This window comes from Anser anser (genome assembly GCF_964211835.1).
Source record: "Anser anser genome assembly, chromosome: 1".
Taxonomy (NCBI): Eukaryota; Metazoa; Chordata; class Aves; order Anseriformes; family Anatidae; genus Anser; species Anser anser.
Window position 1 is genome coordinate 133,231,657 of NC_139720.1, and position 27,970 is coordinate 133,259,626.

The 27,970-nt window shown below is 41.3% G+C and overlaps 1 protein-coding gene across 6 annotated transcripts; it reads right to left on the minus strand.

The window, feature by feature from the left end:
- CLDN34 (claudin 34) lies at positions 1-27,970 on the minus strand. 6 transcript variants are annotated; one of them, XR_014580753.1, is made up of 6 exons: positions 26,892-27,970; positions 21,508-21,643; positions 9,863-10,009; positions 1,843-1,934; positions 1,261-1,286; positions 1-818 (listed from the first exon to the last, which is right to left on the minus strand). XR_014580753.1 is itself a non-coding variant. In XM_083827001.1 (4 exons), the coding sequence occupies exon 4, from the start codon at positions 20,160-20,162 to the stop codon at positions 19,518-19,520; it is 645 nt and encodes a 214-aa protein (XP_083683127.1). In that variant the 5' UTR covers positions 20,163-20,208; positions 21,508-21,643; positions 26,892-27,040; positions 27,144-27,941; the 3' UTR covers positions 18,282-19,517. The 6 variants fall into 6 exon arrangements, 4 of the variants coding, with proteins under 4 accessions (XP_083683127.1, XP_083683128.1, XP_083683126.1 ...); XR_014580754.1 differs by lacking the exon at positions 1-818 and having other exon boundaries at positions 1,003-1,934; positions 26,892-27,968; XM_083827001.1 differs by lacking the exons at positions 1-818; positions 1,261-1,286; positions 1,843-1,934; positions 9,863-10,009 and adding an exon at positions 18,282-20,208 and having other exon boundaries at positions 26,892-27,040; positions 27,144-27,941.

A 27,970-nucleotide genomic window follows, 5' to 3' on the forward strand; every position in this document is an offset into this window, starting at 1 on the left:
CCCAACAGTTTATTATGGCAGCACTGAAGTGAAAAATGCATTAATAATTGTCATTATATATGTGCCGATTAAAAGTAAAGCGATTTAATTACTAATATGGATTGTGGGTTTTTATTTCCTGTCTGTAAGAAAAAAAATCTTCTGAATGTGTTTACAATATTGGCCACAGTCCTACAAATTCTTTAACAAGAACTTTACTCTTTCATATCTGTGAAACTACTCACTCACATAGCACACACATTTTGCTGACCAACCCTTATTTGAAATTTATGAACAATGAACATAACTTTTACCTATTTCTTTGTTCTGTCTGTTGATTGAATTCAGTATTTCATGTTACATATTTAGTCATCTTTCATATCACTGTATTTACTGAGAGCTGTCTACATATGACTAAAATCTTTTCCCCAGATTAATATTCCTTAAATTTCCTACTTTCCATCTCAATCTACTTTGGAATGCAGGCCTAGACTGAAAACTTACAGCCAGGAAAAATGTTTATGCCAGTAGGCAGGGCACAACACATACCTACGTACACACAAATGCTCCCTCTTGCAGCACAGTATTGCAATTTGTTTCCAGTTTTGTAGGTCTTTATTAGAAAGAAGATTTATGGGTAATGCTTATCCAAAGGAGAGCTGTCATGAGAGCATCTAAGACAAATTAGGTGTAGCCCCATTCATGTTTTCAGCAGCACTAGTCTTGCATAGCTAGTTTTTCCCCTCTGTCTTCTGTCTTGTATTACTCTATCAGTGTTACCTGCTCAGGAGTTTTCCCTTCCATCTCAGTTGAATCTTGGTTTTCATTGGGATAAAATCCTGGAAGATGGAATGTTGGGGTACTTAGAGATATAGTTGTCCAATACTAACATCTAGTCAAAGAAAACTACAAGCTTCTGGTCAAAAGCGGCTGAGCATCAATCAGCCTTAAAGCGTTTGAAAAATCCCAGCCCAAACAGCGTACAAGCAGAGTGTACTGTGCAGTTAGCTCCCCCGCCCAGCTTGCTTAAATCTACGTGAAATGACATCAACTCAAGTAGCATGTAGTTAAATGGTACAGCAAGGGGCAACCTATGATGCCTTTGATCGTGCTAAGATTTCTGCCTTGTGTTATCTTTGTTCTTCAATATCTAAGTGTCCAAGTCCTTCTGAATGTTTAGCACACAGTTTTAAGTGGATGTCATGTCTTGACTCTTCTACCCAAATACCTTAATGGTAGATATAAAAGAAGAGAGAATATAAAAAATCAGGTGTTTCCTACCTTGTCAAGGCTCTTTCTATCTGCACCTGTGAGAGAAACAGAAGTTATTTTTAAATAAAAACTCCACCTCCCCCCCACCCCCCACAAAATTGTCCAAAGGAAGGAAATCTTTGCCAGAAGACTCCACCGTTTGGTTTCCTGTTACTGGCATAAGAAAATTCAATTAATGGTTTGCCTTGAAACAGAACCCAAACATCTCATCACTGCCCATCCAGGCCCTGCTCCAGTTTGGCGTTATTGACCAGATGAAAATGTGAACACCCTGAAATGTTCATGAGAGTTTTGCATGTGATACATACAGTATGTTTCTCAGTACACAATTTTACAATATCTGCTTTCCTGAACTGTCAACTGTGGAGTGGAGATTACCAAACAATGTTAAGCACAAGAAAAATGAAAGGGAGAAAGGAGAAAAACCTCACTAACAGAAGGAAACTGAGGTCTTCAGAAGATAAAGATTGTCTTTCTGCCTCAAAAACTGACAAAGAAGTTTTCAATAAATCTTTTTTTTTTTTTTTTTGGGGGGGGTGTCACAATAGTATGATTTAGACATAAAAAAGAAATTATGTAGAATAAACATACCATTTGTAATTACATTTATCATGAGAGTGACTGTCTCAGCACAGGCTGCAGTAGACAGTGGTCTGTCTTGGTGCCATACTCATCTGCAGTTTCTGGGAGAATGAAAACAGAATAAAGGTCTAAGATTTATGGGACAGTGATGGTCCTATAATAGACCTGTGTTTCTAAGCTTCTTTCCTGGTACAACAAAGTCAAACCTTGGAAATGTTATATTCGATTCTGCCGTCTGATGTATACATAGCAGTACCTTCTCTTGTAATATGGGAACATATGTTTTTCAGGTAACACTAACATGCTTTTACCACACCATAGTTAGTATCATGCAGTGCAGAACAGAATAAGCACCCTAGGAGGTCTCCAACTCAATGCAGCGTGCCAGTATTGCATGGTTCAACAAGATTTATGGTCTCAGTCCTGTATAACTGGAGTCAGCTGAATTTCTGAAAATGATTTTCTAGAAACACTAGAACTTTATAGTCAGTACAGTATGACAAAATGTATTGATAGGTCAGAAACATTCTGCATTGTCAGGGGTATCGTTACTCTCTTTCTAAATTTGATCTCAAGAAATACTTTGTAAACATTGATAATAGTAATATATATATATTTATGTTCAAAGGAAAAAAATAATGCTCAAGTCTTCAAAGTTTGTTAAACTATTTATTATTGTAGTAGAAAAAATATACTGAGTAAACATCACTAATATACCCTGCACCATATGCTGCAAATATTCAGTGAAATTACACAAGGATTTAAAAAAAAAAAAAAAGTATCTGTAAATAGATGAGTTAAATGACTAAATGACTGAAATTACAAGAAAAAGGCCTAGAGGGAAGTAGAGGGTTTATCGCGTATATCCCTCACTGAAATCAATTTTCCAGCACCTAAATCATGAATATCCTGAGAAACGCTTAAGAAACTTTCTCCTGGACACCCGCAGTGGCGCAGCTGTGTGCTGTCTCACCTTGCCCTGCTCATGGTATGCTCAGGGGGTGAGGGTACAATAATTCACCTGACAACCCTCCTCTCTCTGACCTTACGGTCTGGTCTCTGTCTATTGTATTTGCAGGCAGTGGGAGGAGGCAGACTTTTGAGGAAAATGATTAGGAGCTGGGCTTCCAGATTAGGCTCTTTCTATGAATTACAATGGGAAGAGCTCTGTGTCTTGTTATCCAGAGGAAGGCCTGGGCAGCTGAACTCCTTTGAAGTGTGTGCACGTGCGTATGCGTGCGTGCATCTCTCCCTCTTCTTCTCCATCTGGTCCAAAGACAGAGCCCCTTTCTTTCCCATGCAGACCATCCTGGTCTTCAAGGCCTGAACAGGGAGAAGGAAGCCACCATAAAGACATTTATTTGATCTCAGCGGTGCGTGCTGGAAATTTAGTGCTTTATTAAAACGCCGGTTTAGCTGCCACGAGTACTAACGCGGAAGCTTAAATACACCTTCCTTCATGAAAGTCTTCATTGCCGAGGCATAAATGAAGGCGTAGAAATTAAAATGCTGTGTTCTAGGAGAAATATATCACCCGAAGAGCCGTTTAGGGCCAGGCTAGGGAGTTTCTCCATCGCTCAGCCCCCCGCCGCGGGCCCCCATTGGGAGCAGAGAGGCGTGGGGCTGCTTGCTCCTGGGGGGGAGCGCTGCTTGGCTCTGCTGCCCTCTGCTGCATCTTCAGCAGCACGGCACGGCACGGCACGGCACAGCCTAGCACACCTCAGCACATCACAGCACATCACAGCCCAGCACAGCACAGCACGGCACGGCCTAGCACACCTCAGCACATCACAGCCCAGCACAGCCCAGCACAGCACATCACAGCCCAGCACAGCACAGCACGGCACGGCCTAGCACACCTCAGCACATCACAGCCCAGCACAGCCCAGCACAGCACAGCACAGCACGGCACGGCACGGCACAGCACGGCCTAGCACACCTCAGCACATCACAGCGCAGCACAGCCCAGCACAGCCCAGCACGGCTCAGCACAGCACGCCACGGCCTAGCACACCTCAGCACATCACAGCCCAGCACAGCCCAGCACGGCACAGCACGGCACGGAACGGCACAGCACGGCCTAGCACACCTCAGCACAGCATCACCCCATCCAGACCCCAGCTCTCTACAGCACTGGCATAAGCTCTCGACTTATCTTTACTAAGAACCTAACCATGTGTTGCGTTAAATGTATTTAAATGGCGGGTCTTCTTGTCTTGTTTTGCGGCCTTCTGAGCAAAACAACCCTTCTGAGCCTTCAAACTCCCTTCTGCACGAGTTATGAATACAATAAATCCCAAAGATGCTGTTATTGTGCCAGGTCTTCAAATCCTTCTGAAATTTTCCACAGTGGCCGTGTACGTAGCAGTAGCCATGAAGTTAGACAGATGAGGAAAGAGCAGTGAACTCTCAAAGCCCTTAAAGCTGGTGATTGGCAGTAAATATGCAGGTATGGACATCACCTGGCCCTTTATATATAGCACAAGGCTCATTGCAGAGCATGTCAGGGCCTCTTGAGGATTTCAGAGGCTTTTTTATTGGCAACTGCATGCTCGTAGCACCCTGGATGACTTCACAATGATGCAGCACACCCCTTGTTTCAGGTCTGTACAGCCCTGCTACAGAGTGGGTGTATTTGGTGCGTATTTGGGGTGACTCTTCTGATTTAGCCTGTTCAAAAATTAAGCAAGTTCACACTTACCAAAACCTCTCTGCAATACAAAACAATGGTGCTAATCATATACAACATATGTGACTTTGTATTGACCTGCACATTTACAATAAAGTTTGCCATGTTCAGAATATGTCAGGGTAATTACTCATGCGTGTTGGTGCCCATCTGCTGAACTCCCAGCTAGTTTTCTTGTTGAGTCATTTGCAGGTGTGTACCTTCTCTCACAGGTTCAGTCAAATGCAAGAAAATGGAGTGCTAAAGCTACTTATTTTTGCTGTATTATAAAGACTGGGGTTGTGACTTGGCTGCAAAAAGAAGCTAGGCAGCTGCAACGGGATCACAACCACACTGTCTAAGGTTCCTTGTGCTAAACAATCCTCATGTCAGCTATATCTTGGATTCTTCGTAATCAATCAGTAATGATATATTACTGTCAAAGACAAAAATGCTGAGTCTGAAATGTAAGATATCACCATCCATTAACTGCAATGATGTAAAGGCATTCAGTCTTTTATTGTTCTTACATGCCCACAGTATCTGACTGGAATTTAGTGAGGTCAAGCTAATGTGAGGACTAGCTATGAGATGCTGTACTGCAGGAGGTAGGAGGCACAACACGCTGCTAGAGGACACCCAAAGCTGAATTCTCCTCCCAGTTATACAGATGCAACATCTGTGTTACAAATGACAGAATCTGCTTACCCACGGTGTAGATATATTCAAGCATGTCACGTGAAGAACTTTGATAAAAGTAACTGATAGAAGGCTAAAGTTTTTTTTAAGGTCCAAAAGCAACATAGTGTGAGGTGCCATTCCATCCTCTGCCAAGCACAGGTACCCTTCACTCTGATGTCTCATTTCCAGAGATTTCATGAACCTTCTGCTTTAAAGGTTCAGTTTGAAACTGGCTAGCAAAACTAAAGATATGGATTTTCTCAATGAATTGTTAAAAGATCCATGCTAGCCCTTACAAAATTACAGCTTTGCTATGGAAGATATCAGGGATGTGAGAGAGGCTGGTGTCAGGTTTTTGTTGCAAAAGTTCTTTTAGAAATACACAGTCTTTCTCCCAGACAGTCCCAGAGCAACTATTGCTAACAAATACTTTCTCTGAATGTCATGAATAAACCCATAGCTCAAATCCACAAGGAGGGCAGGTTTGTGCTAAGTTGGCAGAAATAATTTTCTTTTTTGTGTTTTCAAAAGCCCACATTTGGTTGGATATAATATTGGCCACACAGAAAAACAAACATTTGTTGAAAAATACAGTGCGTGTGATGAATGCAACTTTAGAGAAGGAAAGGACTGGGTTCTGGGGTCATCCAAAATGAGAAAGTTGCGTGTTTCTGACCCACAAAGATTTAATGATACCTGAAGTTTTGTATCGAGCAAAAGCCCAAGACTTTTGTGACCAGGTAGGCCACTCCTGATAAAGCCCCAGACTCAATAAACAAGATCCACCCACATCTCTGCAATACCCTAAAATCCAGCAGCTGCAGACAGAGCACATTTGGCTCTCATCAAGTGGATCCGGCCCATCACAACACATAGTGACGGCTACTTTAAAAAATGCAAGCAAAGATATTAATCACCATTTTCTGTCATAAAAGCATATTTCTTTTTCAAGTGGGTGACCTGTGTTTGAGGCCCTCCTTATCTTCAGCAGTGAGAAAGATTCTGTGGCTAGCACTGCTGCTGAGCCCCCAGCTGTGCAGCCCAGCTTTTCTGTGTGATCCAAGCCTTGCATTTCTTGCTGTTGGGTGACCCCGATTCAGCAGAATGAACAGAGGAGTAGGATGTCCCTGGAGTTTCCAAACATTTAATTCTGTGTGATATTTTGCTCTGTGCATAAGGTTTCAGAAAGTGCTGTGGGTTTTGTTGTTGTTTTGTTTTAACTCTGATTGATGAGTAACATTGAATTTTATTCCCATTCACTGTGCTGGGAACTAAGTTGTAAGAACTCAGTTTTCTGGGCCTCTAAAATTCACACATTAGGGCAAGTTAACGTGTGGGCATCCAAACTTGTGACTGAGATTGACATCTAGACATTCTTCATCCTAGCCTGCATTTCTAGCAGGTAAGCCAAAGAAGTAGTTTCATTATTGCTTGATTTCACTCCAGTGGGCTGCATCTATTAAAAAAAAAAAAAAAGTCCTAAAATGATCGTGTTAATATTTTAATGTTGATGTTTAACCAGAAAATGATAAACTAACTTATTTAATCAACATTGAAATAGTTAAGGAGGTAGATTTGCATTAAAGGAATGCGGCAAGGATCCATGGATGGCAGTCGCAAGTCAACAGTACTGCAGTTGCATCTGTGGTTTAGAACACACGAACAAACTATTTTAACAGGGATCTTTCTCTTTTAAGATTTTTGCTTAAATTCATAAAAAGGAGACTTTCTTTCATGCCTTTCATGAGCATAGAAACTCTCTCAGTTGAGATCCACTCCTTTTCAGATTTTACAACTTCCTTCTGCAAGAATCCCCAGGCTTAAGTCAGTTATTCCTCTCAATAATAACCTGCCAACCTTTTTGTCTGAAATAGTACAATTTGGTCCACCAGAAATACCAATAATAATAATTTTTTAAAAAGAGATAATGAGAGCTTGCATGCAATACAAGGAAAGTATTATTTGTCAAGTGATCAGAAAAGGGGATTCAGATAACTAGAACAGGCATCACAAATTACATGGTTGTTTTTTATCACAATCCTGTTACCAGCTGCTTACTTTGAGAAGGCTGAACGAAGGTTAGTACAGTTTTTAAGCATGTGCAATTTTTGTTAATTGGTTTCATTTTATGATGTCAGCTGATAATCTTTTCCCAGTGATGATTTGGCAAAAAGAAGCCTGTCCTAAAACAAAGCTGGTATCTGTAGCTACTTGCTCACTACTCACCCTTAATGACATTAAATCACCGATCCTTAGTTCAGCCATCCAGGTGTTGTATGAACAATGCAAACAATTTTCTGAGCACTTTCTGAGCAGACATGAATGCATCTCCTAGCAGCTCCCGTCTAGCCATTGCACAAAGATTAGATCACTTACCGCAGGAGCTGGGTAACAACATTTTTGTGGTTCCTAATCCAGACTTTGGTCACTAACACCAATCCACCAAAGCAGACTGATACAAAACACTTGTGATTTGTAAAACCTTGAAAGCAGAAGCTGCTCTTGTCAATTCTATCCACTTTGCTGTAAAGTGTTTCTGCTTTAAAAGAGGAAGAATTATTTTTCACTGGGACTTCTTGCTCTCTTGTTTACTTGCCGGCACTAAACTCATCAGGGAGAGCATTTGTAAGCTCTTTCTGAGAGCTGTGTTAACTTGGGCTTCCTCTGCTGGCTTTTCAGTAACTGAACATGATTTCTAAGATTTTGTGCAAACAATGGATTAAACTAGCTTTGGGATTAAATCTTCCTGTTGCAGCGTAATTCATCAGACTGCAGTGAATGGACTGTGGTGAAGAGATAAATAAGGTTGAGAGCAACTAACGTGGACATATCTTCTCAGGATGAAGAAAAAGTTACCCAAAATAAGTTGTTGGTCATACAATTACAAACCTCTCTAACTCCAAAATTAATTTCCAAGCAAGACTTTGATAGGTCTAACCAGACGAATAGTAGTACAAAGACAGGAACTGCCAATGCTCATGTGTGCTGCAAAATATCCTTCATATGTCTTGTATAAATCTGCAGTCATATGCATTCTCTCCACTACCAGATGTACTGACTCTAAGCACTCCAGGTTTGTGTTAGGTTCTCAGTCAACCATGAAATCAAAGCCCAGCTAAATTATCTCTCTGTGTAACTCATTATTTTTGTCTTCCTTCTGAATCTGAATTTCTGAAGTAAAACTGTCCATTCTCATTTTCTGAGTAAAACACCATACCAGGTTGAATTCTATATTTTATGTAGCACCAGACAGATTTTATCCTCTCATATTCCCTGTCTTTGTTAAACCACCTTTCTCTTTCCCTTTCTGCTCTCTCATCTTCATTCACATTTTCCTGTCTGGTTCACAGTCCTGTCCTCAGTGACTCACTCATCTTTCTTTTCTTACCCCTCACTAACCTTTTTCTTATAATCCTTCCGTTTGGTGTTGCCATTCTCATATACCTCTCATGGTTTCTCCTTTATTCCTCACATGTTCATTTATTCTTTTATCTCACTTTTAATCCTCAGTTTGCATTGGTTGTTTAGACAAGAAAAAATCTTTTTGATCTCTTAAGGCAGAGGAATGGCCATTCCAAAAAATGGTAGTTTTGGTTTAGGTCATTTTAAGAGAATTTGAGGTTTTTATTGTTGTTGTATTTTCTAGAAACACGATGATTTGCAAATAGAATAAAGGGATAATTTTGGTGGCATGGACCTCTGGAGCTCATCTGCTCCAAAACCCCTGATAACTTTGGATTTAGATCAGGCTGCTCAGTCCAGATTTGAATGTCTCCAAAAACTGTGTTTTTGTAACCTCTCTGGGAAGCCTGTTCTAATGCTTACCTACCCTCATGGTGAAAAGACATTCCTTTTATCTTGTCTGAATATCCTTACTGCCACTGGTATCTGTTCCCTGTTACACCACCCCTGTGAACATTAAAGCAGGGCTGGGCTCCATTTTCTCCACCAGCTCCCACCCAGAAGAGAAAAAGTGCAGCACGACTCCCTTGGCCCTCTGTTCATAGGACTGAGGACACCACTCCACAGTCCCTCCTGGCATGCCATGCTCCAGTATCATCCACAGCACAAAAAGCAATTTTCTGATAAGAACCACGATTTCAGCCTCAGCCTTTCCAACACAGCGCTTCTATTTTTCTTGTTCACAAAAGGCATTGTGTTAATGATATGTAATTTTTACTAAGCAGGCCTTAAATATGTCTTTCATTTATCAAAAAAAAAATCCATCAATGCAATAGATGTTTTTTTTCTATGCAGTTGCTTTTGCACTTTGCATTGTCTGACCCTTCTTCTGCACACATATAGCTAGTCATCCAGTGACACAAGGAAATCATATAAGTTAATGGTGAAAATTATTTTAGCTTAAATAATTCACACAATGTTTTTACCAGATATTACATTTTACTATATATTTTTAATTCATTATAATTAAATTATTTTATTTTAATATATTATAGGTTAAAATATATTGTAGTTTATATTGTATTACATACTTCATTTAAGATTCATTATATATATTCACATCAGAAAATATTTTTAAAATTTAAGGCCAAATTTTTCTACAAACTTTGTCTTAAAATGAGAAAACTTGACAGTCCTTAGACAGTCACATTGCACATCAGAGCTTAGCTGTTTTAGCTTAATATTAAAGAACAATCCTGCAGGCTGCTGAATACTTACCTAAATTCCACGTGACATCCATGATCAGACTTCTGGAAGACCCATTTTTCAGGCTCAAAGCTTAAATTCTCTTTTCACACTCAGGTTCACTTTGCTTACACCTGCTCCAGAGTACTTTGTATTTGCTGCCGCACAGACAGTGTTTCACTGTAATAAAACAGATTTCCTAATGAACTGCTAGGTCTCCAACAGGCAAGCAATGCTTTTGTCAGAAGCAATATTTTCTATTCAATAACTACCTTTAGACAACTGCTGTTTAAGTGTTCATGTAAAAGCTTGTGAAATTTGTGGCCAAAACTCCTCCTGGAACAGGACGCAGGTGGTGTCAATGCTTTCTTTGAATGGTTTGATGACCAGCCTTGTGAAAGAGAGAGCAGCACCTGACAGACACCTCAAAGGCCTGGAGTGAGCAGTCCTGGAAACGGAGGGCCCTGGAAGCCACCAGCTTTGGTCACAGTCTGCATTGTCTTCGCAACCATTTGGACTATGAGCAAATCAAGCAAAGTTTACCATGTACAGCTGCAAAATGTAACTCTCAGAATTCTTGGGCTATCACTGGAAATGAGGCTATTTATGGAGAGATGTGCTGGCAGATATAAACATTTCTCAGAAATAGCAACAAGAAGATAAAGCTTGAACACTCTTGCAACTAATCTCATGGGTAAGTTTGTGGGGTATGCTTTCACAGTCTGTAGTCGTAGAAAGACAGGATGAATTGGCATGTGCTGAGCTCCTTCCTGCCAGAGGGTTATTATACTAGTTAATTTTAAACCCTTACATTAAAAAGTACAGCCATTTCTGCAATCCCATTTTATTCCTATCATAGGTTTTTGGTTTTGTTTTGTTTTTTATTCAAAGCTACACTTATCATTGTCTGTCCTCCGGTATGATGCAAGGCAGCATTTCTGCATGAACCAGGGCAGGTTAGTCCTAACAAGGTGCTATCAAACAAAGCACCCCTTATCTGTTTTCTAGTCAAGAGTCCACTGGTACGTCATTTGGTTTCAACAGGCAAAATTCAAGTAAATGAACACTGAATTTACATATATATGGAAAACAACAACAAAAAACAGCAACAAACAAAGCAAAGGCCACATATGCAGAAGGTCACTTCAGAAATAACTCTCACTGGCTACACTCAGCTCCCCAGCCGAGACACAGCAGTGCTTCACAGTCTCAGAGCTAGCTAATGAGGAGTAGTTCTTTGGGTAAAAAACGTTCATGGCCCAACTTGTTTCTGTTCCCCTGAATTCAAACAGAAAATTACAAATGCTGCTGAAGAGCCATGGCTGAATCCAGAGAGCTCCTCGAGCAGGTGGGGTCACTTGGCTGCTGTGTTTATCTTGTAGTTACACCACTCATTTCTTACAGGCATCTGAAGCCTGTATGAACAGAAGGAATCTTGGCATCCAGCACCACAGCATGTGCATGTTCAGAGAAAGGGCCCCACTCATCAGCAGCAGGACGAGACAGCAGGGCTGCACCTTCCAGGACAGAAACTGCAGCTCACACACATACATACGCTAAAAAACATTTTCAGCATGCCTCAGCTACGAAAAAGGTGATATGCGGATTTTGACCATGTCTCTTATAAAAATATCTTAGAACAAGGACCATAAGCTTTTCCTGGTGCTCCCAGGATCACTGCAGCCAATGAAAGGAGCAGAGCAACCAAGGTTTCATGGGAGACAGCATCTTCACTGAGCCCAGCGCTGTGACAGACCTATACACGCTGGAGGAGAAGATGGAGGTGTTGCTGGTGCGCCACACTCAGTGCTGCATGCAGGCGATGACCCCCAGCATCCAGCCCAGCCTGCTCAACACCAGCCAGCTGGAGGTGGCTCTTAATAGCCAAACAGGGCACAGTCTGGTGACCTCTGCGAAATCCCTCTCTTTTTTCCCTGCTTTTGCCTCTTTTCTTGCATGACACCCTTCTTCTGCCTCTTCTCTGTTAGTAACATCACAGACAGCTTCATGCAACCAGGGGACTTCGGCATCTCTGAGCACAGGTTCAGAAAACAAACAAAATGCAGTGGTCCAGCTGACCTATTTCAGTGCCTTCTGTGGCTCCTACCATACTAACCTTTAACGTACTTATTGCCGTAACTTTTTGTGGCTACTATCTTCAGTTTACAAATAGGAATCTGTCATAAGGAATGACTATGGTCCAGATTTTACACATATTTGTAAAGCATTGAGATCTACTACAAATAATTATTCTGAAAGTTGCAGAGGGACAGCCACTAAGCTTTTCAGTAGGACTTCTGAAAGTCCAGTAAGTGGATGGCCACATCTTTACATGGGCAGATCACTAGAAATGTGGCTTTAAGTGATTTGAAATTCAGCCCAAGATCTAGTCCTTTCTTTTGACCATGGCTAGCTGTTGGATATTGCACAACTCTTCCGAGAGTATAAAGATGAGAAGCTGTTTCAGCCTGTATTTCCATCATCCTCACTACCCTGCAAAGTTAAAATAATTCCAGTTCCACATATAGCTCTTGTCTTTGAAAACCCTTTTTCTGAGACAAATGAAATGCATCCATATTGGCCAGTTTATTCCCATACCTTTGATGTGCTGTTCAGCAATATCACTGGTATTTCCACTCATCACAAAACTGAATGCTTCACTTCCAGTTCTGTTGCCTTCTGTTGTGATAAGGGATTTTCCCCCTCAATTTCAATGAGCCAGCAGCTGCAATATACCTACACGGTAGATGCAATGACTCTGGTTTTCAAATTCCCATATGAATCATAGAACCATAGAATAGTAGAACGGCTTGGGTTGGAGGGACCTAAAGACCAGTTCCAACTAGTTCCAACACCCAGCCATGGGCAGGGACACCTCCCACTAGACCAAAGCCCCATCCAACCTGGCCTTGAACACTTCCAGGGTTGGGGCATCCACAGCTTCTCTGGGCAACCTGTTCCAGTGCCTCATCACCCTCTGAGTGAAGAACTTCCTCCTAATCTCTAATCTAAATCTCCCTTCTTTTAGTTTAAAGCCATTCCCACTCGTCCTGTCACTATCTGCCTGAGCAGATAACCTCATGAGGTTCACATGGGCCCACTTCTTCAGCCTGTCCAGGTCCCTTTGGATGGCATCTCTTCCTTCTGTTGTGTCAACTGCACCACTCAGCTTGGTGTCATCTGCAAACTTACTGAGGGTGCACTTGATCCCACTGTCTATGTAGTTGATAAAGGTATTAAACAGCACTGGTCCCAGGACAGACCCCTGAGGGACACCACTTGTCATGGGCCTCCACCTGGACATAGAACCATTGACCACCACTCTCTGGATGTGACCTTCAAGCCAATTCCTCATCCACTGAATGGTCTACCCTTCAAGTCCATCTCTCCAATTTGGAGACCAGGATGTCATGTGGGACCATGTTGAAGGCCTTACAGAAGTCAGTCTTCCCTTGTTAACTGCTGCTGCCACTCCATCATAGAAGGCTACCAGATTGGTCAGGCATGATTTACACTTGATGAAGCCATGCTGGCTGCCCCAGATCACCTCCTTGTTCTGCAGGTGCCTTGACATTGCTTCCAGGAGGATCTGTTCCATGATCTTTCCAGGCACAGAGGTGGGGCTCAGCAGTCACTAGTTCCCCAGGTCCTCCTTTCTATACTTTTTAAAAATTGGAGCGATGTTTCCCTTTTTCCAGTCACTGGGGATTTCACCTGATTGCCAGGACTTTTCAAATATGATGGAGAGAGGCTTGGCAACTCCATCAGCCATTTCCCTCCGGACCCTGGGATGCATGGCATTGGGCCCCATAGACTTGTACGTGTTAAGTTCCATCAGGTGGTCTTCACTTACAGTGGGAGGGACTTTGTTCCCCCAGCCCTCACCTACAGATTCAGGGAAAGAAGAGACATGGGAGGTCTCACTGGCAGTGAAGACTGCGGCAAAGAAGTTGTTGAGTACCTCAACCTTCTCTGTATCTGTCATTACCAGTTCTTCCTTCTCATTCATCAGTAGGGCTACACTCTCCTTGGCCTTCCTTTTCTGAGCAATGTACCTATAGACTCCCTTCCTGTTATTCTTTGCATCCCTTCCCAAGCTCAGTTCCATCCATGCCTTGGCTTTCCTGATCCCATCCCTGCACATCCAGACAACATCCCTGTCCTCTTCCCAGGGCACTTGTCCCTCTTCCACTGTCTGTACATTTCCTTCTTGTGCCTCAGTTTGACCAGCAGGCCCTTACTCCGCCATCCAGGTTTTCTGCCTTGCCTGCTTGCTTTCTTATGCAGGGGGATGGAGAGCTTTTGTGCTATAAGGAAAGCATCCTTAAAAAGTTGCCAGCTGTGTTGAGCTCCTTTGTCCCTGAGGACAGTGTTCTATGGGATCTCATCCACTGTATCTTTAAACAGGTGGAAATTCGCTCTTCGGAAGTTCGGAGTCCTGACTTTGCCAGGCCAATATTCCTTGAGATCACAAACTCAACCATGGTGTGGTCGCTGCAGCCCAGACTGCCTCCAATCTTAACCTCTTTAATGAGTTCATCTGCATTGGTGAGTACCAGGTCCAGTAACGCTTCTCCTCTGGTTGGTTTGTCTAGTACCTGGACCAGGAAGTTATCCTTGACGCACTCCAGGAGTCTCCTGGACTGTTTACATATGCATTCTCTTCTACTTGCAGTATTTTTTCATTAGGCCATTTGGGACAGACTAGGGGAGCAGGTACCTGGCAATATTTTGAGAATGTTAATTAAAAGCAGGAGGCAATTTTTCTCAAGTGCCACTTTATCCCATAATGGGTCTGCATATTCAGCTTTCGTAAAACAGCTTGCACATCAGTAACCTTGGAGGGTGTTGGACCACTTAAAATTTACATGCTTCTTCAAAATATCATTCCAGGTATTAATCTTGTGCTTATCTTTTCCACATACATCCCAAGAGGAAGGGGGTAATGTGGCTTTCTGTGAACTGGACCTTAACAGTTTGTGCTGTACCCCATTCCAAATTATGAGTCACTATTTATTGGTGTTTATTGGTTTTATAATTCTGAGATGATATTAACTTAGGTTTTCGTGACTGATGTATAGTTGGTTTTGATAAAATTATTGGCAGCCAATACACTTTGAAGCACCATGCTAATTATTGAACGATGTCACCATGCAATGGAAATAAATATCTGAGTAGTGGTAAGCGAATACGTTGGTTGAAAAATATATTTTTATGAGCTGATGCTGGATCTGACAATACAGATGTTGACAAGAATGACAGGAATTCCAGTTCAGCTTTGAAAAAGGTATATTTTCGCAGAGAACATGTCTCTTCTGGGAACCTTTAATTTAATGTACATTGGTTTCCTATTTTAAGAAAACAATTCACTGTTAAAACACTATGCCAGCTAGACTTACATTTTTTAAGCAAAAACTCTTTGTCCTGAAGTACTTTAATGGCCTAAAGAGCAGGAAATTGCCTGTGACATTTCAGTTTTTCCATTCTAAGGGAAAATGGTCCAAGGCCTAAAAATAGCTCCCTTGAAAAACACCCTCACTCTCATCATTGTAATATACCATAAGCCATGTGACAACAAAGACGTTTCTTTCTGAGACTAGCATTGTTTTTAATAAACTAAAGAACTTAAAGTCAGCAATTAAGATTGTCTACATGTAAAACTGCTGACGTGAATAAAAAATGTTGTTTATTGACTTAACCCAAATAATTTTATGACCTACTTTGCAGTACAATGTCTCTAGTTCCTTCCTCTTCCTTAACATTAACTGAAATGATGTTAGTCAGAATTACATATTGACCTGAGAAGAAAATCTCAGCAGACTAGTGCTATTGGCCTGTTTTACCATTAGAAATTTTTCAGATTCTCCCACTATTTAAGCACCCATTTTTGAGAGGAGTATTTAATACATTTTGGTCTGTGGCAATAAATAGACAGGTAAGGTAGATAGCCTGCATAAATAAGGTTAACAAAATGTATTGTGTGATACAATAGTGCCAAGGAGTATGTTCTGCAGGTCAGAGATGGATGCCTTATCATTGTGTCTGGATATCCAGCAGATTTGAAAGAGAGTTTGGGTATTTAGATCAGCCCCAGCAGTGCATTCAGGCATGTGAGCTAATCACAAGACACTTGTTTATTGTCAACTCAGAAAAAATAAAGCACGGCTGGTTTGTACATATAAACTGAGGCCAGCCTGGAGACATTCCTAGACAGGGTGGAACCCACAGAGAGAGCAGTGCTGTCACTGGAGATGCAGCAGGTCCCAGTCTGCACTGAAGCTGAAGATGTAGCTTCATGATATGATCTCTTCCATGGTGAAATTTGCTTGTTCTTGCCCCTTTTCTCTCTCCCTCAAGGCGCTGACCACACAACCCTGTCTTTGCACTGCAGCTCACTGCCTGTCCTCAGTTGTGCTACTGCAAATGATGGTGGAGAGGGACATGCTACAGACTAGCTCCCTACAGTAATCTAGACTGAAAATAGCCTTCCAGAAAATTTTTGTACTTTCTGAGTTTTAAATCCAAATCATTTCAGGTGTCTGATTTTGTAGGCAATCCTAAAAATAGCTGTGCAAGCCCAGCTGAAATGGTAACATTGGTAATGTACATTGGTAATGTACATTGTTATTGTACATGTAATTGTACATGTACATTGGTAATGTACATTGGTAATGTAATGGTAACTACTGCAAGGTAGCTTAACTTTTTTAACTCTCTAACTAACATATCATGAAAGTTTGCAAAAAGAAGCTGTGCCTCCTTGCTTGTGAAGAAAAAAAAACACAGGAGCTTTACTTTCCTCCAAACCAAAATCTTAATGAATGTAAACGTTCACTAGAATTTAATGAATTACACAGCCTTGGGGGATCAAGGCTTGGGATGGACATGATCCCTTTGAAACCAATGGAAGTTTCGCCTCTTCCTTATTTTCAGCTAAGATTTATTTTCTCCTATCTTTTCTTCAGGGAAGGACTGGAATTTTTAATATCCTCTTGTATTTGACTATAAACCACAAGTTGTTATATATCAAAGTGTAATCCGGACCATGTAACTATTGATAGACGCCTGCATTAGAAACCTTGGAAGCACGGTGGGAAAGGACATCAAGAGCTTCTCCTAGATCATAGCCATAGACATATCTATGTCATGCACGGCAGTATTTGTCTAAACTTATTTTTAGTAAAATATAATTTTTAAAAAGGACACGTCCCCTTAGGTAATCTATTCCAGTGTTTGGCTAGGGATTTTCCTCAACACCTCATCTGAACATTTGACCCACAACAAATGTTTTACAATCACAGATCAGGACAGACCAACAGAATCCCTGGTCGAAACAGCTGTGGCAGCAATGCAAAAAGTTGGTGTTCATGTGTTATTGTTTGTTGCTTTCTCTTTAAGCCAAGAAGAATAAGCGTGAACCCAACAAAGTCATTTAGTAAATATAGATAATAAATACAACTGGGGTCGTATTTACATATATGAGCTCAAAAAAAAAGTTGTGAAAACACTAATTTTCTTTTAAAGTTCAAGTTTCTTGCCAGGAAATATTGGTCTTTTATTAGTGTGGGGAAATGCCGGCATAAACACATGGATACTTTTTTTTTCTTTACAACGACAATAAGATAAAATCTAATATCATTGTAAGGACTGTGGGAAGAGAAAACAGTTCTATTGACCTGCACATCTAAAAAGAAACATGTCAATGTAGTGTAGGATGTTTAACAGATATCAGACTAGAAACAACTTTGAATAAACAAAATATCAAATCATGCACCTTCATTGAAGCACCATTTGAAAGTGCTTTGCGGCACTGCAAACAGCCCAAAGATAAACAACTGCATCTCATCAATTCCAAATGGTGAGATAGGCTACCATTTCAGAAAAGATGGGAAGACCAGAGAGGGAATGAACGTGCTGTAGGAATTCTGTATAGAAAGTCAGTAGAGCAAAGACAAGACTGTGTGGAAGATGTAGAGAATAAAAATGGAATGCTCTAACAAGATGAGGTAGTAATAAAGGACTAAATTCCTTATATCTGTGTGTTTCTAATAGGTTCATTTGGGATGAAACTTAAGGCAGAAATGAACAAGTAAGAGCAGTCTTGGTGGGACAAAAACAAGCAATATTAACCAGGCTCCAGGGAGAAAGCAAGCAGTAGACAGAGGAGCTGCTGATGGTTTAAGAACTTGGACAGTTACCTTCTCCCTAAAAGTAAGAAGAGGAGAGAATTGCAAAAGGTTGAGTTGCTTCTCATTCTCTGTCTCCAGAATTTAAAGACAGCAAAAGTACTCACCATGAGTAACAACCACAAGCAATATGAACTGTCTTGCCAGCATTTTATATTTTACTGTTATGTACAAGGTTATTTTATTTTATTTTTAAATTTTATTTTCATTTTTTCTCTGAATCCATGAGAAAATGAATAATTAAAACAGTAAAAATAAATTGCTTAGATTCTTGTTGCATTTCTTTGAAACCGCAATCACTTTTTCTGGAACCTGTTTTCAGTAATCATCGGATTGTCAGCACTGTCTGCTCATCCCTCCCAACCTTTTTATTTTTGTTCGTTTGTTTGTTTCCTTTATTGATGTGTTTGGGGCCTCTCTCCCTTCCTCCTACGTGAAGTTTGGTTGTGTACACATGAGTTAGCAACTGTAGTTATTACAGTCATTACAATGAATTAAAAGAAACAGATTTTTTAGGGAGCATGTCATCTTCCAGCTACTCTAGGCATCTATTTTGGATAGATGTCTTTTTCTGTCTAGACTGTCTTTTTCTTTGCACTGACTATAAACAAAGACTAAAGTGACCGATTTAGGTACAGATGTCTGCATCAGGTTAGATGAATCATACTCGGAAAGTTGTACTGAATATTCCCAACTACTAAGAGCACTGATTTTGGCAGCAGTTTTGTAATAACTTGTAGAAGAAGTTTCCATCTTTTGCAACACCTTTGGATTCAGTGAAGTGTCTGATGAAGAAGCATATGCTTGCAGACTTTTTGGCTCTGCCCAGGTGAGGAACTAAGAGCGCACCTTGCCCACAGGCAAACATGTTGCAACACAAAATGCAAATAGCTTGGAAGAAAAACAGAAGCATTAAAGACACAGCTCTTTACGTGCCCTAGAGCAAGAAGAGAGACTTGCAAGAGCTTTGTAAGACAATTCAGCAAAGACTCATTTGACACAACTGTTTGATACACTCAAATCGTTTGTATTAAAAGTCTCAACTTGTCACAAAATGCACTTCACTAAAGATGTCATTTAATAATGGACAAAATACTTTAGTACCAACAAGGAAACAAGTTCACAGTAAAACACGTGTCATTCCATGTGTTTCTAACAGGACAGTTAATTCAGAGTCAGCTCTTTGAACATAGTAAATACCTGACACACACATACACACACATACAAATAAGTTAATCAACAAAGTTTGTATATACAAAAGAAGACAACTGATAAAACTTAATAATCACAGTTGCTGCTTTTCAGCAGTTATCTCAGAGATGAACCTCTGGTCATATGTGACAATCAGAATGGTAGTTCAGCTGGTTTATATAACAAATTATGGTAGCTACTGTAGGCTACAATTAAATTCTGTAGTTCCTTCACTATAAAATCACTTGTGCTGACATCCTTATCTTTTGACTATGCTCTTGTTCTGAAAGAGCATGGGGGGATTTATCCCATCAGGATTTCAAGACTGTGTTTGTGGTTATAGGAAATCTGTAGGAGAGAGAAAAAGTCCCACTCAGCAGCAGCAAGATGACAGCTATGATCCCAATGGGAATGGCAGCACCGACTTCCTGTGCCGTGGGGCTGGAGGGCATGTAGTAAGAGGGAGGAAAAGCGATGCTCTGGTTGTGTGCTATGGAATAGAAGTTCCAGCTCACTGGAACCAGGACACACAGACCAGCAAATATGTAGAAGAAGCCACCCAGCAGGAAGAAATGGGTGATGAGAGTTTTGTGGCTGATTCCCATATAAATATTTCTCAGAGCAAATACTGTGGCTGTCAGTCCCAGCAAACCCATGACCATGGCGATCAGCAGGAGACCCTGGGCAACATAAATTTCATGGGGGATGAAGGAGTCATAGCCACTGAATTTATGACAGAACTGTTCTTTATAGCCAGATGAGACGTGAAGATAACTGATGAAGCAGACTTTCCAAATCCCCACCCACGCAATGCCAGAGGAGATAACGGTGGTGTTGTCCACATGCCAAACTCTCCACTCCACAAGTCCCATGGAAATGGTGCACAGGATCCAGCCTATTGTACCCAAAGCAAAGGCAGCCAGCTGGAGGTGCGAGGTGCTGGTCAGGGAGCTCATTGTTTGGAGGTCTGTTCTGTCACAGATGTGCAAAGAGAGATGGGTACTGCAAAGAAACACAGCATAAAGTTACAGATTGTGTGAATAGGTGCATTTGTAGGAGGCAGGAGGGAATACATGTGTGGAGGGAGGCTGGCAGCCACCTTTCCCTAACTCTAGCGAAGTGTTGAAGCATAATGCCCATAGATAAATAACATCTAGGCTTTAATTCCATACATTTCACAGTATCGCAAGGAGAGGAAAGGGTTTCTGATAAGCTCCCATCACAACCTCTATTTTACATCCACAAAAGGAAAACTCACATCTTTTTCCAAGTTAACAGTTATGTTCCAAAGGCCCTCATATGCACTGCATACAACCAATAGCCCTGGGTGTACTGGCTAGTAGAAGGTAAATCTGACAAAATCCTTGGGATCCTGTACTGTGAGATGCCATGAAGCAGTTGCAGAAGCCATGTGTGTCTTCTCTGGCAGCTGTGCTTCCTGCACAGCAGCCCTGCTTGAACCACTTTCTGCTTTTCTGCTGCCATTTCCTAGGGCCGCTGGGACCAACATTAGAAAATGCCACAGTTCAGAGGCATGAGCAAACCCACGCCACTGAGTCTAATAACAACAACTGAACTTTGACCATTTTTAGCTTATTCAGCCATGAGTGCTTTATCAGAAACACTGGAGTGAATCAGAAGTGTAATGCTCCGTGCAGGGGCTGGAGCCTGGGTGTGCAGCCATCACTTTCCCACCCTCAGACATTAACCGAGATTTCTGCAGCATTTTTCCTTCCCAAGTCACGCTTGTTCATAACCTACCTGGCTTCTCCAGCCCAAATCATCCTTAGGCTGTGGTGGAAAAGACGTCATTTCACTTAACAAAAGGCTCTAGGTTTGTTTGCTTACTCTACAGCCTTAGTGCAAGTTAAGGGTGCCTTTTTAATGAAAATGCCCTCTTAATTTCCCACATCTTTAATAAAGCCTTCTGAATAGCTATAGCAATGACTTGTCAGCAGAGAAGTGACTTTGAATGTATTATGTAGACCTGAAAGGCTGTAGGGACCTTTGTATTCCATGAGTTATCTAAAATACCTTTTTCCTGCTTCCAGTGCATTCAAGATGGAGGAAATACTGTACCAAGTTCACTCCAGTAACAAGAAGATGGGTCTGCAACTAAGTTTTGTTATTAAAACAACTTTTCTATTTACTTATCTTATCTTAAACTAACAAATACAAGTAGTGATACAATCTAGTTGCAAAAATCCATCTGTGGAAATCCTAAATAGACAATATCTCTATAACAACATGGGCTTAAGCAAACTTTCCATCTCCTCATACCAGTACACACTACTTACTTACTTCAGTCCTGAAGCTGATGCCAGTGATAAGAGGATGGAACAGAGTGGTTTTTGACACCAGCCACACACAGCAAAATCTTCAATTTTGTCATTTTGGTCTCCCAGTTCATGTATGTATTTTCAATAGGACTGGTTTCCTGTGGGACATATTATTTTCCATTATTGCAAATGTACATTTAATCTTTTCTGGTATGGAGGAAATTGCTCCAGAATATCCTCCTATGTTTGTATCTACTTAAAATGAAACTTGTTTATAAATGCTTTCTCAATCTGCTGTGTTATTTGCAGAGTGATTATATATATATATATATATATATATATATAAATTGACAGTTGTTAACAGCCACAGTATGGTAGCCCTCACATGAAATTAGGAAGGTCTTTTTTTTCTGTCACATTTCCACATTAAAATAGTGTAGTTTCTGTACCTCTGAGTTGATTCTTCTTACTCAAAAGAAGAGAGCAATCAAAATATTTCTGTGTTGACTTCCTTCTGCTTCTGTTTAAATCAGTTGAATGCATAGAGGCCAGATCTGAACCATATTAAAATAGCATTTTGGGCAGAGCCCATATTTCTGTAAGACTTTTCCTATTCATTATAAACACCCATTTAATCAATTGATTGATATCAAGGTCATAAAAGACATGCAATCATGCTGCTCGGTATCACTGACAGCTATTAAGAGTATGATGTCAGTATATATATTTATGGGTTGAATTTGTCCACTTGTCTTCTCACAGAATTAAACAAGATGATTGTGTCCATAATTTCTGATCCCTCTGTCAAACTTTCACATGCTATATTACTTGGAATGGTTTCCAGAATTAAAATTTAAAAATCAAAAATGGGAAAAAGGTTTGTTTTTTTTTTTTTTCCACTGTGATATTCACCAAAAATACAGAACAAGCGAACACATAGAATGGAAGAATTCGACGCTTACACAAAAATCTTGTAAACAATAGAAATTAGCCAGATAACAAAGTTGGAGGTCCCATGTTTAGATGAGGTACCAAATGTCTAGAAACACAAGAAGTTGCTTATGTTGGCTTACTTTCTGTACCCTCCCCACTGGAGCTTATTTGATCTAACCTGGTAGTACTGACTTAGAGAAAAATCTGTGTGGAAAAGAGGTAAAGAAGTACTTTAGAGATCGATCATGAAGTTGAATTACAGTTTTTGTACTTGCCTGTTTTGAAAAACCAGAGAGAGGCCTATAGTCATCATTGTTTGTATTAAGATTAGCAAGAAAATAATGAATGAGATGTCAAGTTGGCAAGGAAGTTGCCTGACATACAAAACACATCAAAATCAAACACAATGATCTATTTTCTGTTTCCTGTCTCTATTGGAGTGAATATTAATAAAAGCACCATAGGTTTTACTGTAATCTTCAGCTTAGAGTGGGCACGCAGCACTTGCCAGAAGCACTGATTTTAAGGGCAGGCTTCGGATAAGGGCATATTTAGTATCACGTTTCTTACACAAATCAGGAGCCTGCGCACTGCCTTAGAGGAGGCATTTCCAAGCTTATCCTTCAATGCCGATTCAGTATTTTACATTTGCCAAACCATCCAGTGTTCAGCCTCGAGGTCGTGGAGCGTGGCTGTGTGCGTGACCCACCCCGGCACTACGCTTCGGGCTCGCCCTGCCTTTGCTCATCCCTCTTCGGAAGCCCCCAACGGGCTCCTGGAAGCGAGACGAGCTCATTTTTTTGCGGACTTTCGAGGTGAGCCCTTCCAAAATTGCGGTGCTCTGGCCGAGGCGGATTTTTGCCCGCAGGTCCCGAGCACAGCCCGGAGCCGCCAGCAGAGGCCGCCTCCAGCCGCGGTTGCTCCAGGACAGCCGGGGCGAGAGGCCGAAAGGGGTGGCGGTGGCGTCATCTGTTGGCTGATTTCATGCTTTGGTAATTATATAAATGTTTGGAATTAATTCAGTTAGCATAGTAAGATTACCTATATGATCTGAATAGCACAGTGATGTAACAGGAGCACTACCCAAAATCTCCTAAGGCAAATGAACTCATATTCGGGCAGTGACGGGAGGTCGTCTGAATAATCAGTTGGCTTTACCGACATGCACATCTTGATTTGGAAGCTCGCTCGGAGCTGCGGATGCCAGCATGTGGAGTTTACACGCCAGATATTTCCTGGGATGAAGGTTGACTGCAAAGCCCGGGAGGCCAGGAGGAGCCAGGTAGGTGTACGTGGCACGTATGCCAGTGGGCAAAAGGTGGCACTGAAGACCCTTTTCACCCAAAGAAGCAAGAGAACTGTGCAAAGATATGGCTCAGTTCCATCTCCCGGTGTTTCTTTACATCAACATTGTCATTTAAAATAGCTTCAGCCCAATCCAGCAGGCACTGCAGCAACTTCTGGGGCCATTCTTTCAAAAGTCTAGAAACAACAGCTACCAGGCTTCTGGTAGTGTCTTCCTATCGTTTTCTCTCTCAATACATCTTAATATCTTACACTATTTTCAAGGTATTTCATTCATGGATATATTTTTAACCAAATACCCTACTGAGTAAAAGCAAAATGCAAACTTGATAGCATTCAATGGAAATTTGCACAGGGAAGACAGAAGCTAATGAAAAGGGGGTACATGTTAGTTAATTAATCCAAATATAAAGACTTGAAGGATCCTTTCATCTTTACTGCTGATTTTTATTTAAATTGAACAGTACACAGTAGCTGTTTGTGAAAATTGTGTTGGGCCCCTATATTTCAGGGACACTATGAGACATGGCTTTCCCACTCCTCATTACAAGGAACAGGTGAGAATGCCAGGGAGCTGTGGTGATTTTCTTACAGCTACAGGCTTGCTTCTAGGAGAAAAATGGAGACAAGATGCTCCCTCAACTCCCAAATGGCTTCACAGAGCTTTTGGGGTCATCTGTGCTTCAGGCTTGCCTTTAAAAAGAACGAAATGGCACGCTGCAATCTAAGAGGTAAAGGTCCTCTCTTTGTGGCCACGGTCCCATCTCCTGATGGCCACAGCAGTGGGAGCAAACAAATGAAGCTGCACTTCGTATTTTGTCTACACTTCTTGTATTTCCAGTAATCGCTAGTGGCACAAGGCGGTGACTGTGTTCTCAGTTCTCAGAGCAGTGAAACCTAGACGACACCTACATGCATTTCACTTAGTTAATTCTGGTCCCTGTGAAAATCTATTTTAATTACATTCAGCGGTCTGTATGCATCTGCTGGGTTTCAGATCTGCTTTCTAAAAAAGATGTAAAATATCCTGCAAGTGAATGAGGAAAATAAAAAATAATAATAAAAAAAGCAGACATTAGCTAGCATACTTTTTTAATTAGTACCTTTCAATGTAATTGGGCCTTTTGGGTTACTGAGTCTCAGATCCCCTCATGGGCTCAGGGCCTGTGCCGGGGGCTCAGTGTGTAGGGTGGCATAAGAGAGTGCCCCCATCCCTGAGATCGCCCCCAAGACTTGTCTTTAAATGCATCATTTCACATGATGGGGTGAGGGCCAGAAGGCACTAGCTTTTTTGGGCAGCTCTGAGGAAGTTTGCCATGTAGCAGGGCACCTGTGGAGACTGGCACCTGCCTGGTGTTGCGCCGGGACCTCCAGCAGCAGTCTCCTTGATGAGAGGTCTTGAGCCCTGATGTCTGGTGGTTAGGTTCTCCTGGTGTACCCCTAATACACCCATTTTCAATTAGAAAAGACAAATTAGGAGGGCATAAAGTCTTAAAAGCCATTGTGGAGTATCTCCAGATTTAAAACACCTTATGCGCCCCCTTCCTCCCAAATGTCCACATCCGGTGTTATGAACCCTGCTGCCTCCCCTTTCTCTTCATTCTTTAAAATAAGCAAACTGCAGAAACTCTTCTCTTCTGTTCCACATTGAAATCTAGCTGTGTAAAAGTTCTTTGCCCATTTCAGGGAAAGATTTCGTTTGATTTGCTTTGATGGCAGGATGAAGTGAAACCGATAATTCCTACATACTCCTTGCGAATTTACTTTTCTGTGGTTGATCCCATCTTAAGCTCAAAGTTAAATGAGGAAATGTTGCAGGGGCATATGGAGTGTGATGGCAGTAGGCTTGAACCAGGACCCAGCTGACCCCGTATTGTCATAGTTTTTACAGACTGTTTTTCCTCTGCCTTGAGGCTTGAAAGGAGCTCCGTTTAAAGCCTAGGTGGCACAGCTGAGGGACATGTCAGGAATGACAACTGTTCGAAGAACAAGACAGCTGTGCTGAGATGGGATCCTGCTGGGGAGCTTCATAAAGGAGAGGGAGACCCCAAAGCCTGCCTACTCGGAGTGGCTGGCACACAGAAAGCACAGCCGCAAGGTCGGGAGCGTGACAGGGGTGACCACATCCAGGTCCCTGACAGACCAGGAGGATCAGGGCACTGATCATGAGCCCAGGGCATGGGAGGAAGTTGCCCAGGAGGAGTCGTCCCAAAAGAATAGGAACAGATGATGTCTGCGGGAGAAATGGGGGAAACTGGGAACACCCAGAACGTCAGCCCAGGTGCTGCACAGGCACACGGTCGGGGGAGTGAACGCTCCCAGCACCTACGGTGCTTGGGGAACTGCCCACAAATGGGGAATGGGCGAGCACACAGCCTTCAGGCGGCAGCTCGAGCGTGAGGCTTTCTTTGTAGGCATGGGGTGGGTGGTTGAAAGGAGAGTTTTCCAAAGCAGGCAGGAAGAATCATCCTTTGCTCTTCTGTTGCTACAGTTTTTATTTTAGTGGGCTTTATTGTAGCTGTGCTATTGCTTACAAAGGAATAAGCATATAAATATAATAGATATATGTATTTAAAATGATAGACAATGCTTGTCTATCCTCGCTTCCTGGCTGCAGCCCATCTGCCCGTCGAACGACTGTTCTGCTTTAGGAATTCTGATGCACATTGTAACCACCTTGAAAAGAAAGTGCACGATAAACTCTTCCGATATAAAATATGCACAAAGTTGTTTTTTCCAGCTTGTGTAAGCAGGAGTTCATTTATTTCAGTTTTTCTCATGTTTAAGCAAATATTTTAACTTTAGACATTGCCAGGCACCACGTGCATTTTGAAATTAACAGTCAAATCCTGCTTCCCTAAAGCTTTATAGTCTAGATGCAGCTTTATTGCTCTGTACAGGACATGGCTTACTAACCAAAGCCTTAGTTCAATCTAAGTCTTGCAGGAAAAAGGAAGTTAAAAAAACAACAGCAACGAAAACAGTGGAGTAATTAAGAAGGTCTCTTCTTAGCAATATCCCTATGATTTAATGCTCGAAAACTTAATTCTTCAATTCCCAATTGGGAAAACATTCTTTAGAGGAAACAAATAAATATTTAAATCTCTCTCCATCTGTTCTCTATCAGCACTTCATAAAATAAGTCATATAAATAAAGAGGAGACTTACTTCTGTGAGTCTGAGAGTTGCCTAAGGCTTTGAAGCAGTCAGCTGGATGAAGCAAGTTCCAGAAAGGAGGTGGAAAAAAATGCCCGTGCAAATTTTCTGACTTGTTGCGCTACCAAACAGGTACCTCACAGTTCCTTGTCACTCTCCCACTAAGTCAACAAAGAATTAGAGAGTCAGTTAATCATTAACATATTATAAAAATATGTAAGCTTTACCATATGCCATTTTTTCTAATTGCTCTAAAACACTTACCAAAGTATATAGGTAACTCACATGCAAAATTCAGTTTTATGTAAGACGCCCTTTCAGAAATACTGCTCTTGAGATTACATGATTTTCCAGCCTGAGTCCACCATGATGTCCCGGCCTGACAGACTGAAGGACACAGAATTTTCATTTGAAAAAGAAAACAGTGATTTCACAACACTTTCATCTTTGTTAGAGTTTTCCTCCTGTATTTATACAAAAAAAAAAAAAAAATAGTGCAGCTCTGCAGTGGGGAGAAATATAGGGGAGAAGGAGGAGGGTTTCCAAGAATAAACTCAAGCTGAACAGTTCTCTTGCTGGGTTGTGGTTCACTGTACCCGTACTTCAATGTAAATTGTACCACACTTGGTGCCTTAGATGCTCTTTAAAATTATTATTATTATTATTATTACTATTATTATGCATATTTGTATTTGCCTTCCTCTGAGGTTTTCCCATGAATCTAAATAATGCTTCTTATAAATGGCAGGAGAGTTCTTAACTGCCTTCTGGTTTCTCCTCTTTGAACCAAAGAATAAATTATGCTACTCTCTAAAAGATGTGCTCGCTCCTACAGCAGGAGGACATTTCCTGGGCTGGTGTTGAAAGACGAGGAAGTTTATTTCACAGGAGAAGTATCCTGTAAAAGGAAACCCTCACTGAAAAATTCTTCTCATCTGTAATTAGCACCATGACTGGTTGTTACCACCACCAAAGAAGGATGCAAAGTGTCATTAAGCTGTATCTTCAATTCTCATCACCTTTAATGCAGTTCCTCTCCTCTCCTGCTGTATCTTCCAGCTGATGGAGATTCACTGGTTCCACGTGCAGGT

What these genes read in the sequence shown, in the direction of transcription:
- CLDN34 (XM_083827002.1), bottom strand. Translation starts at nt 20,162, where the DNA reads ATGAGCTCCCTGACCAGCACCTCGCACCTCCAGCTGGCTGCCTTTGCT.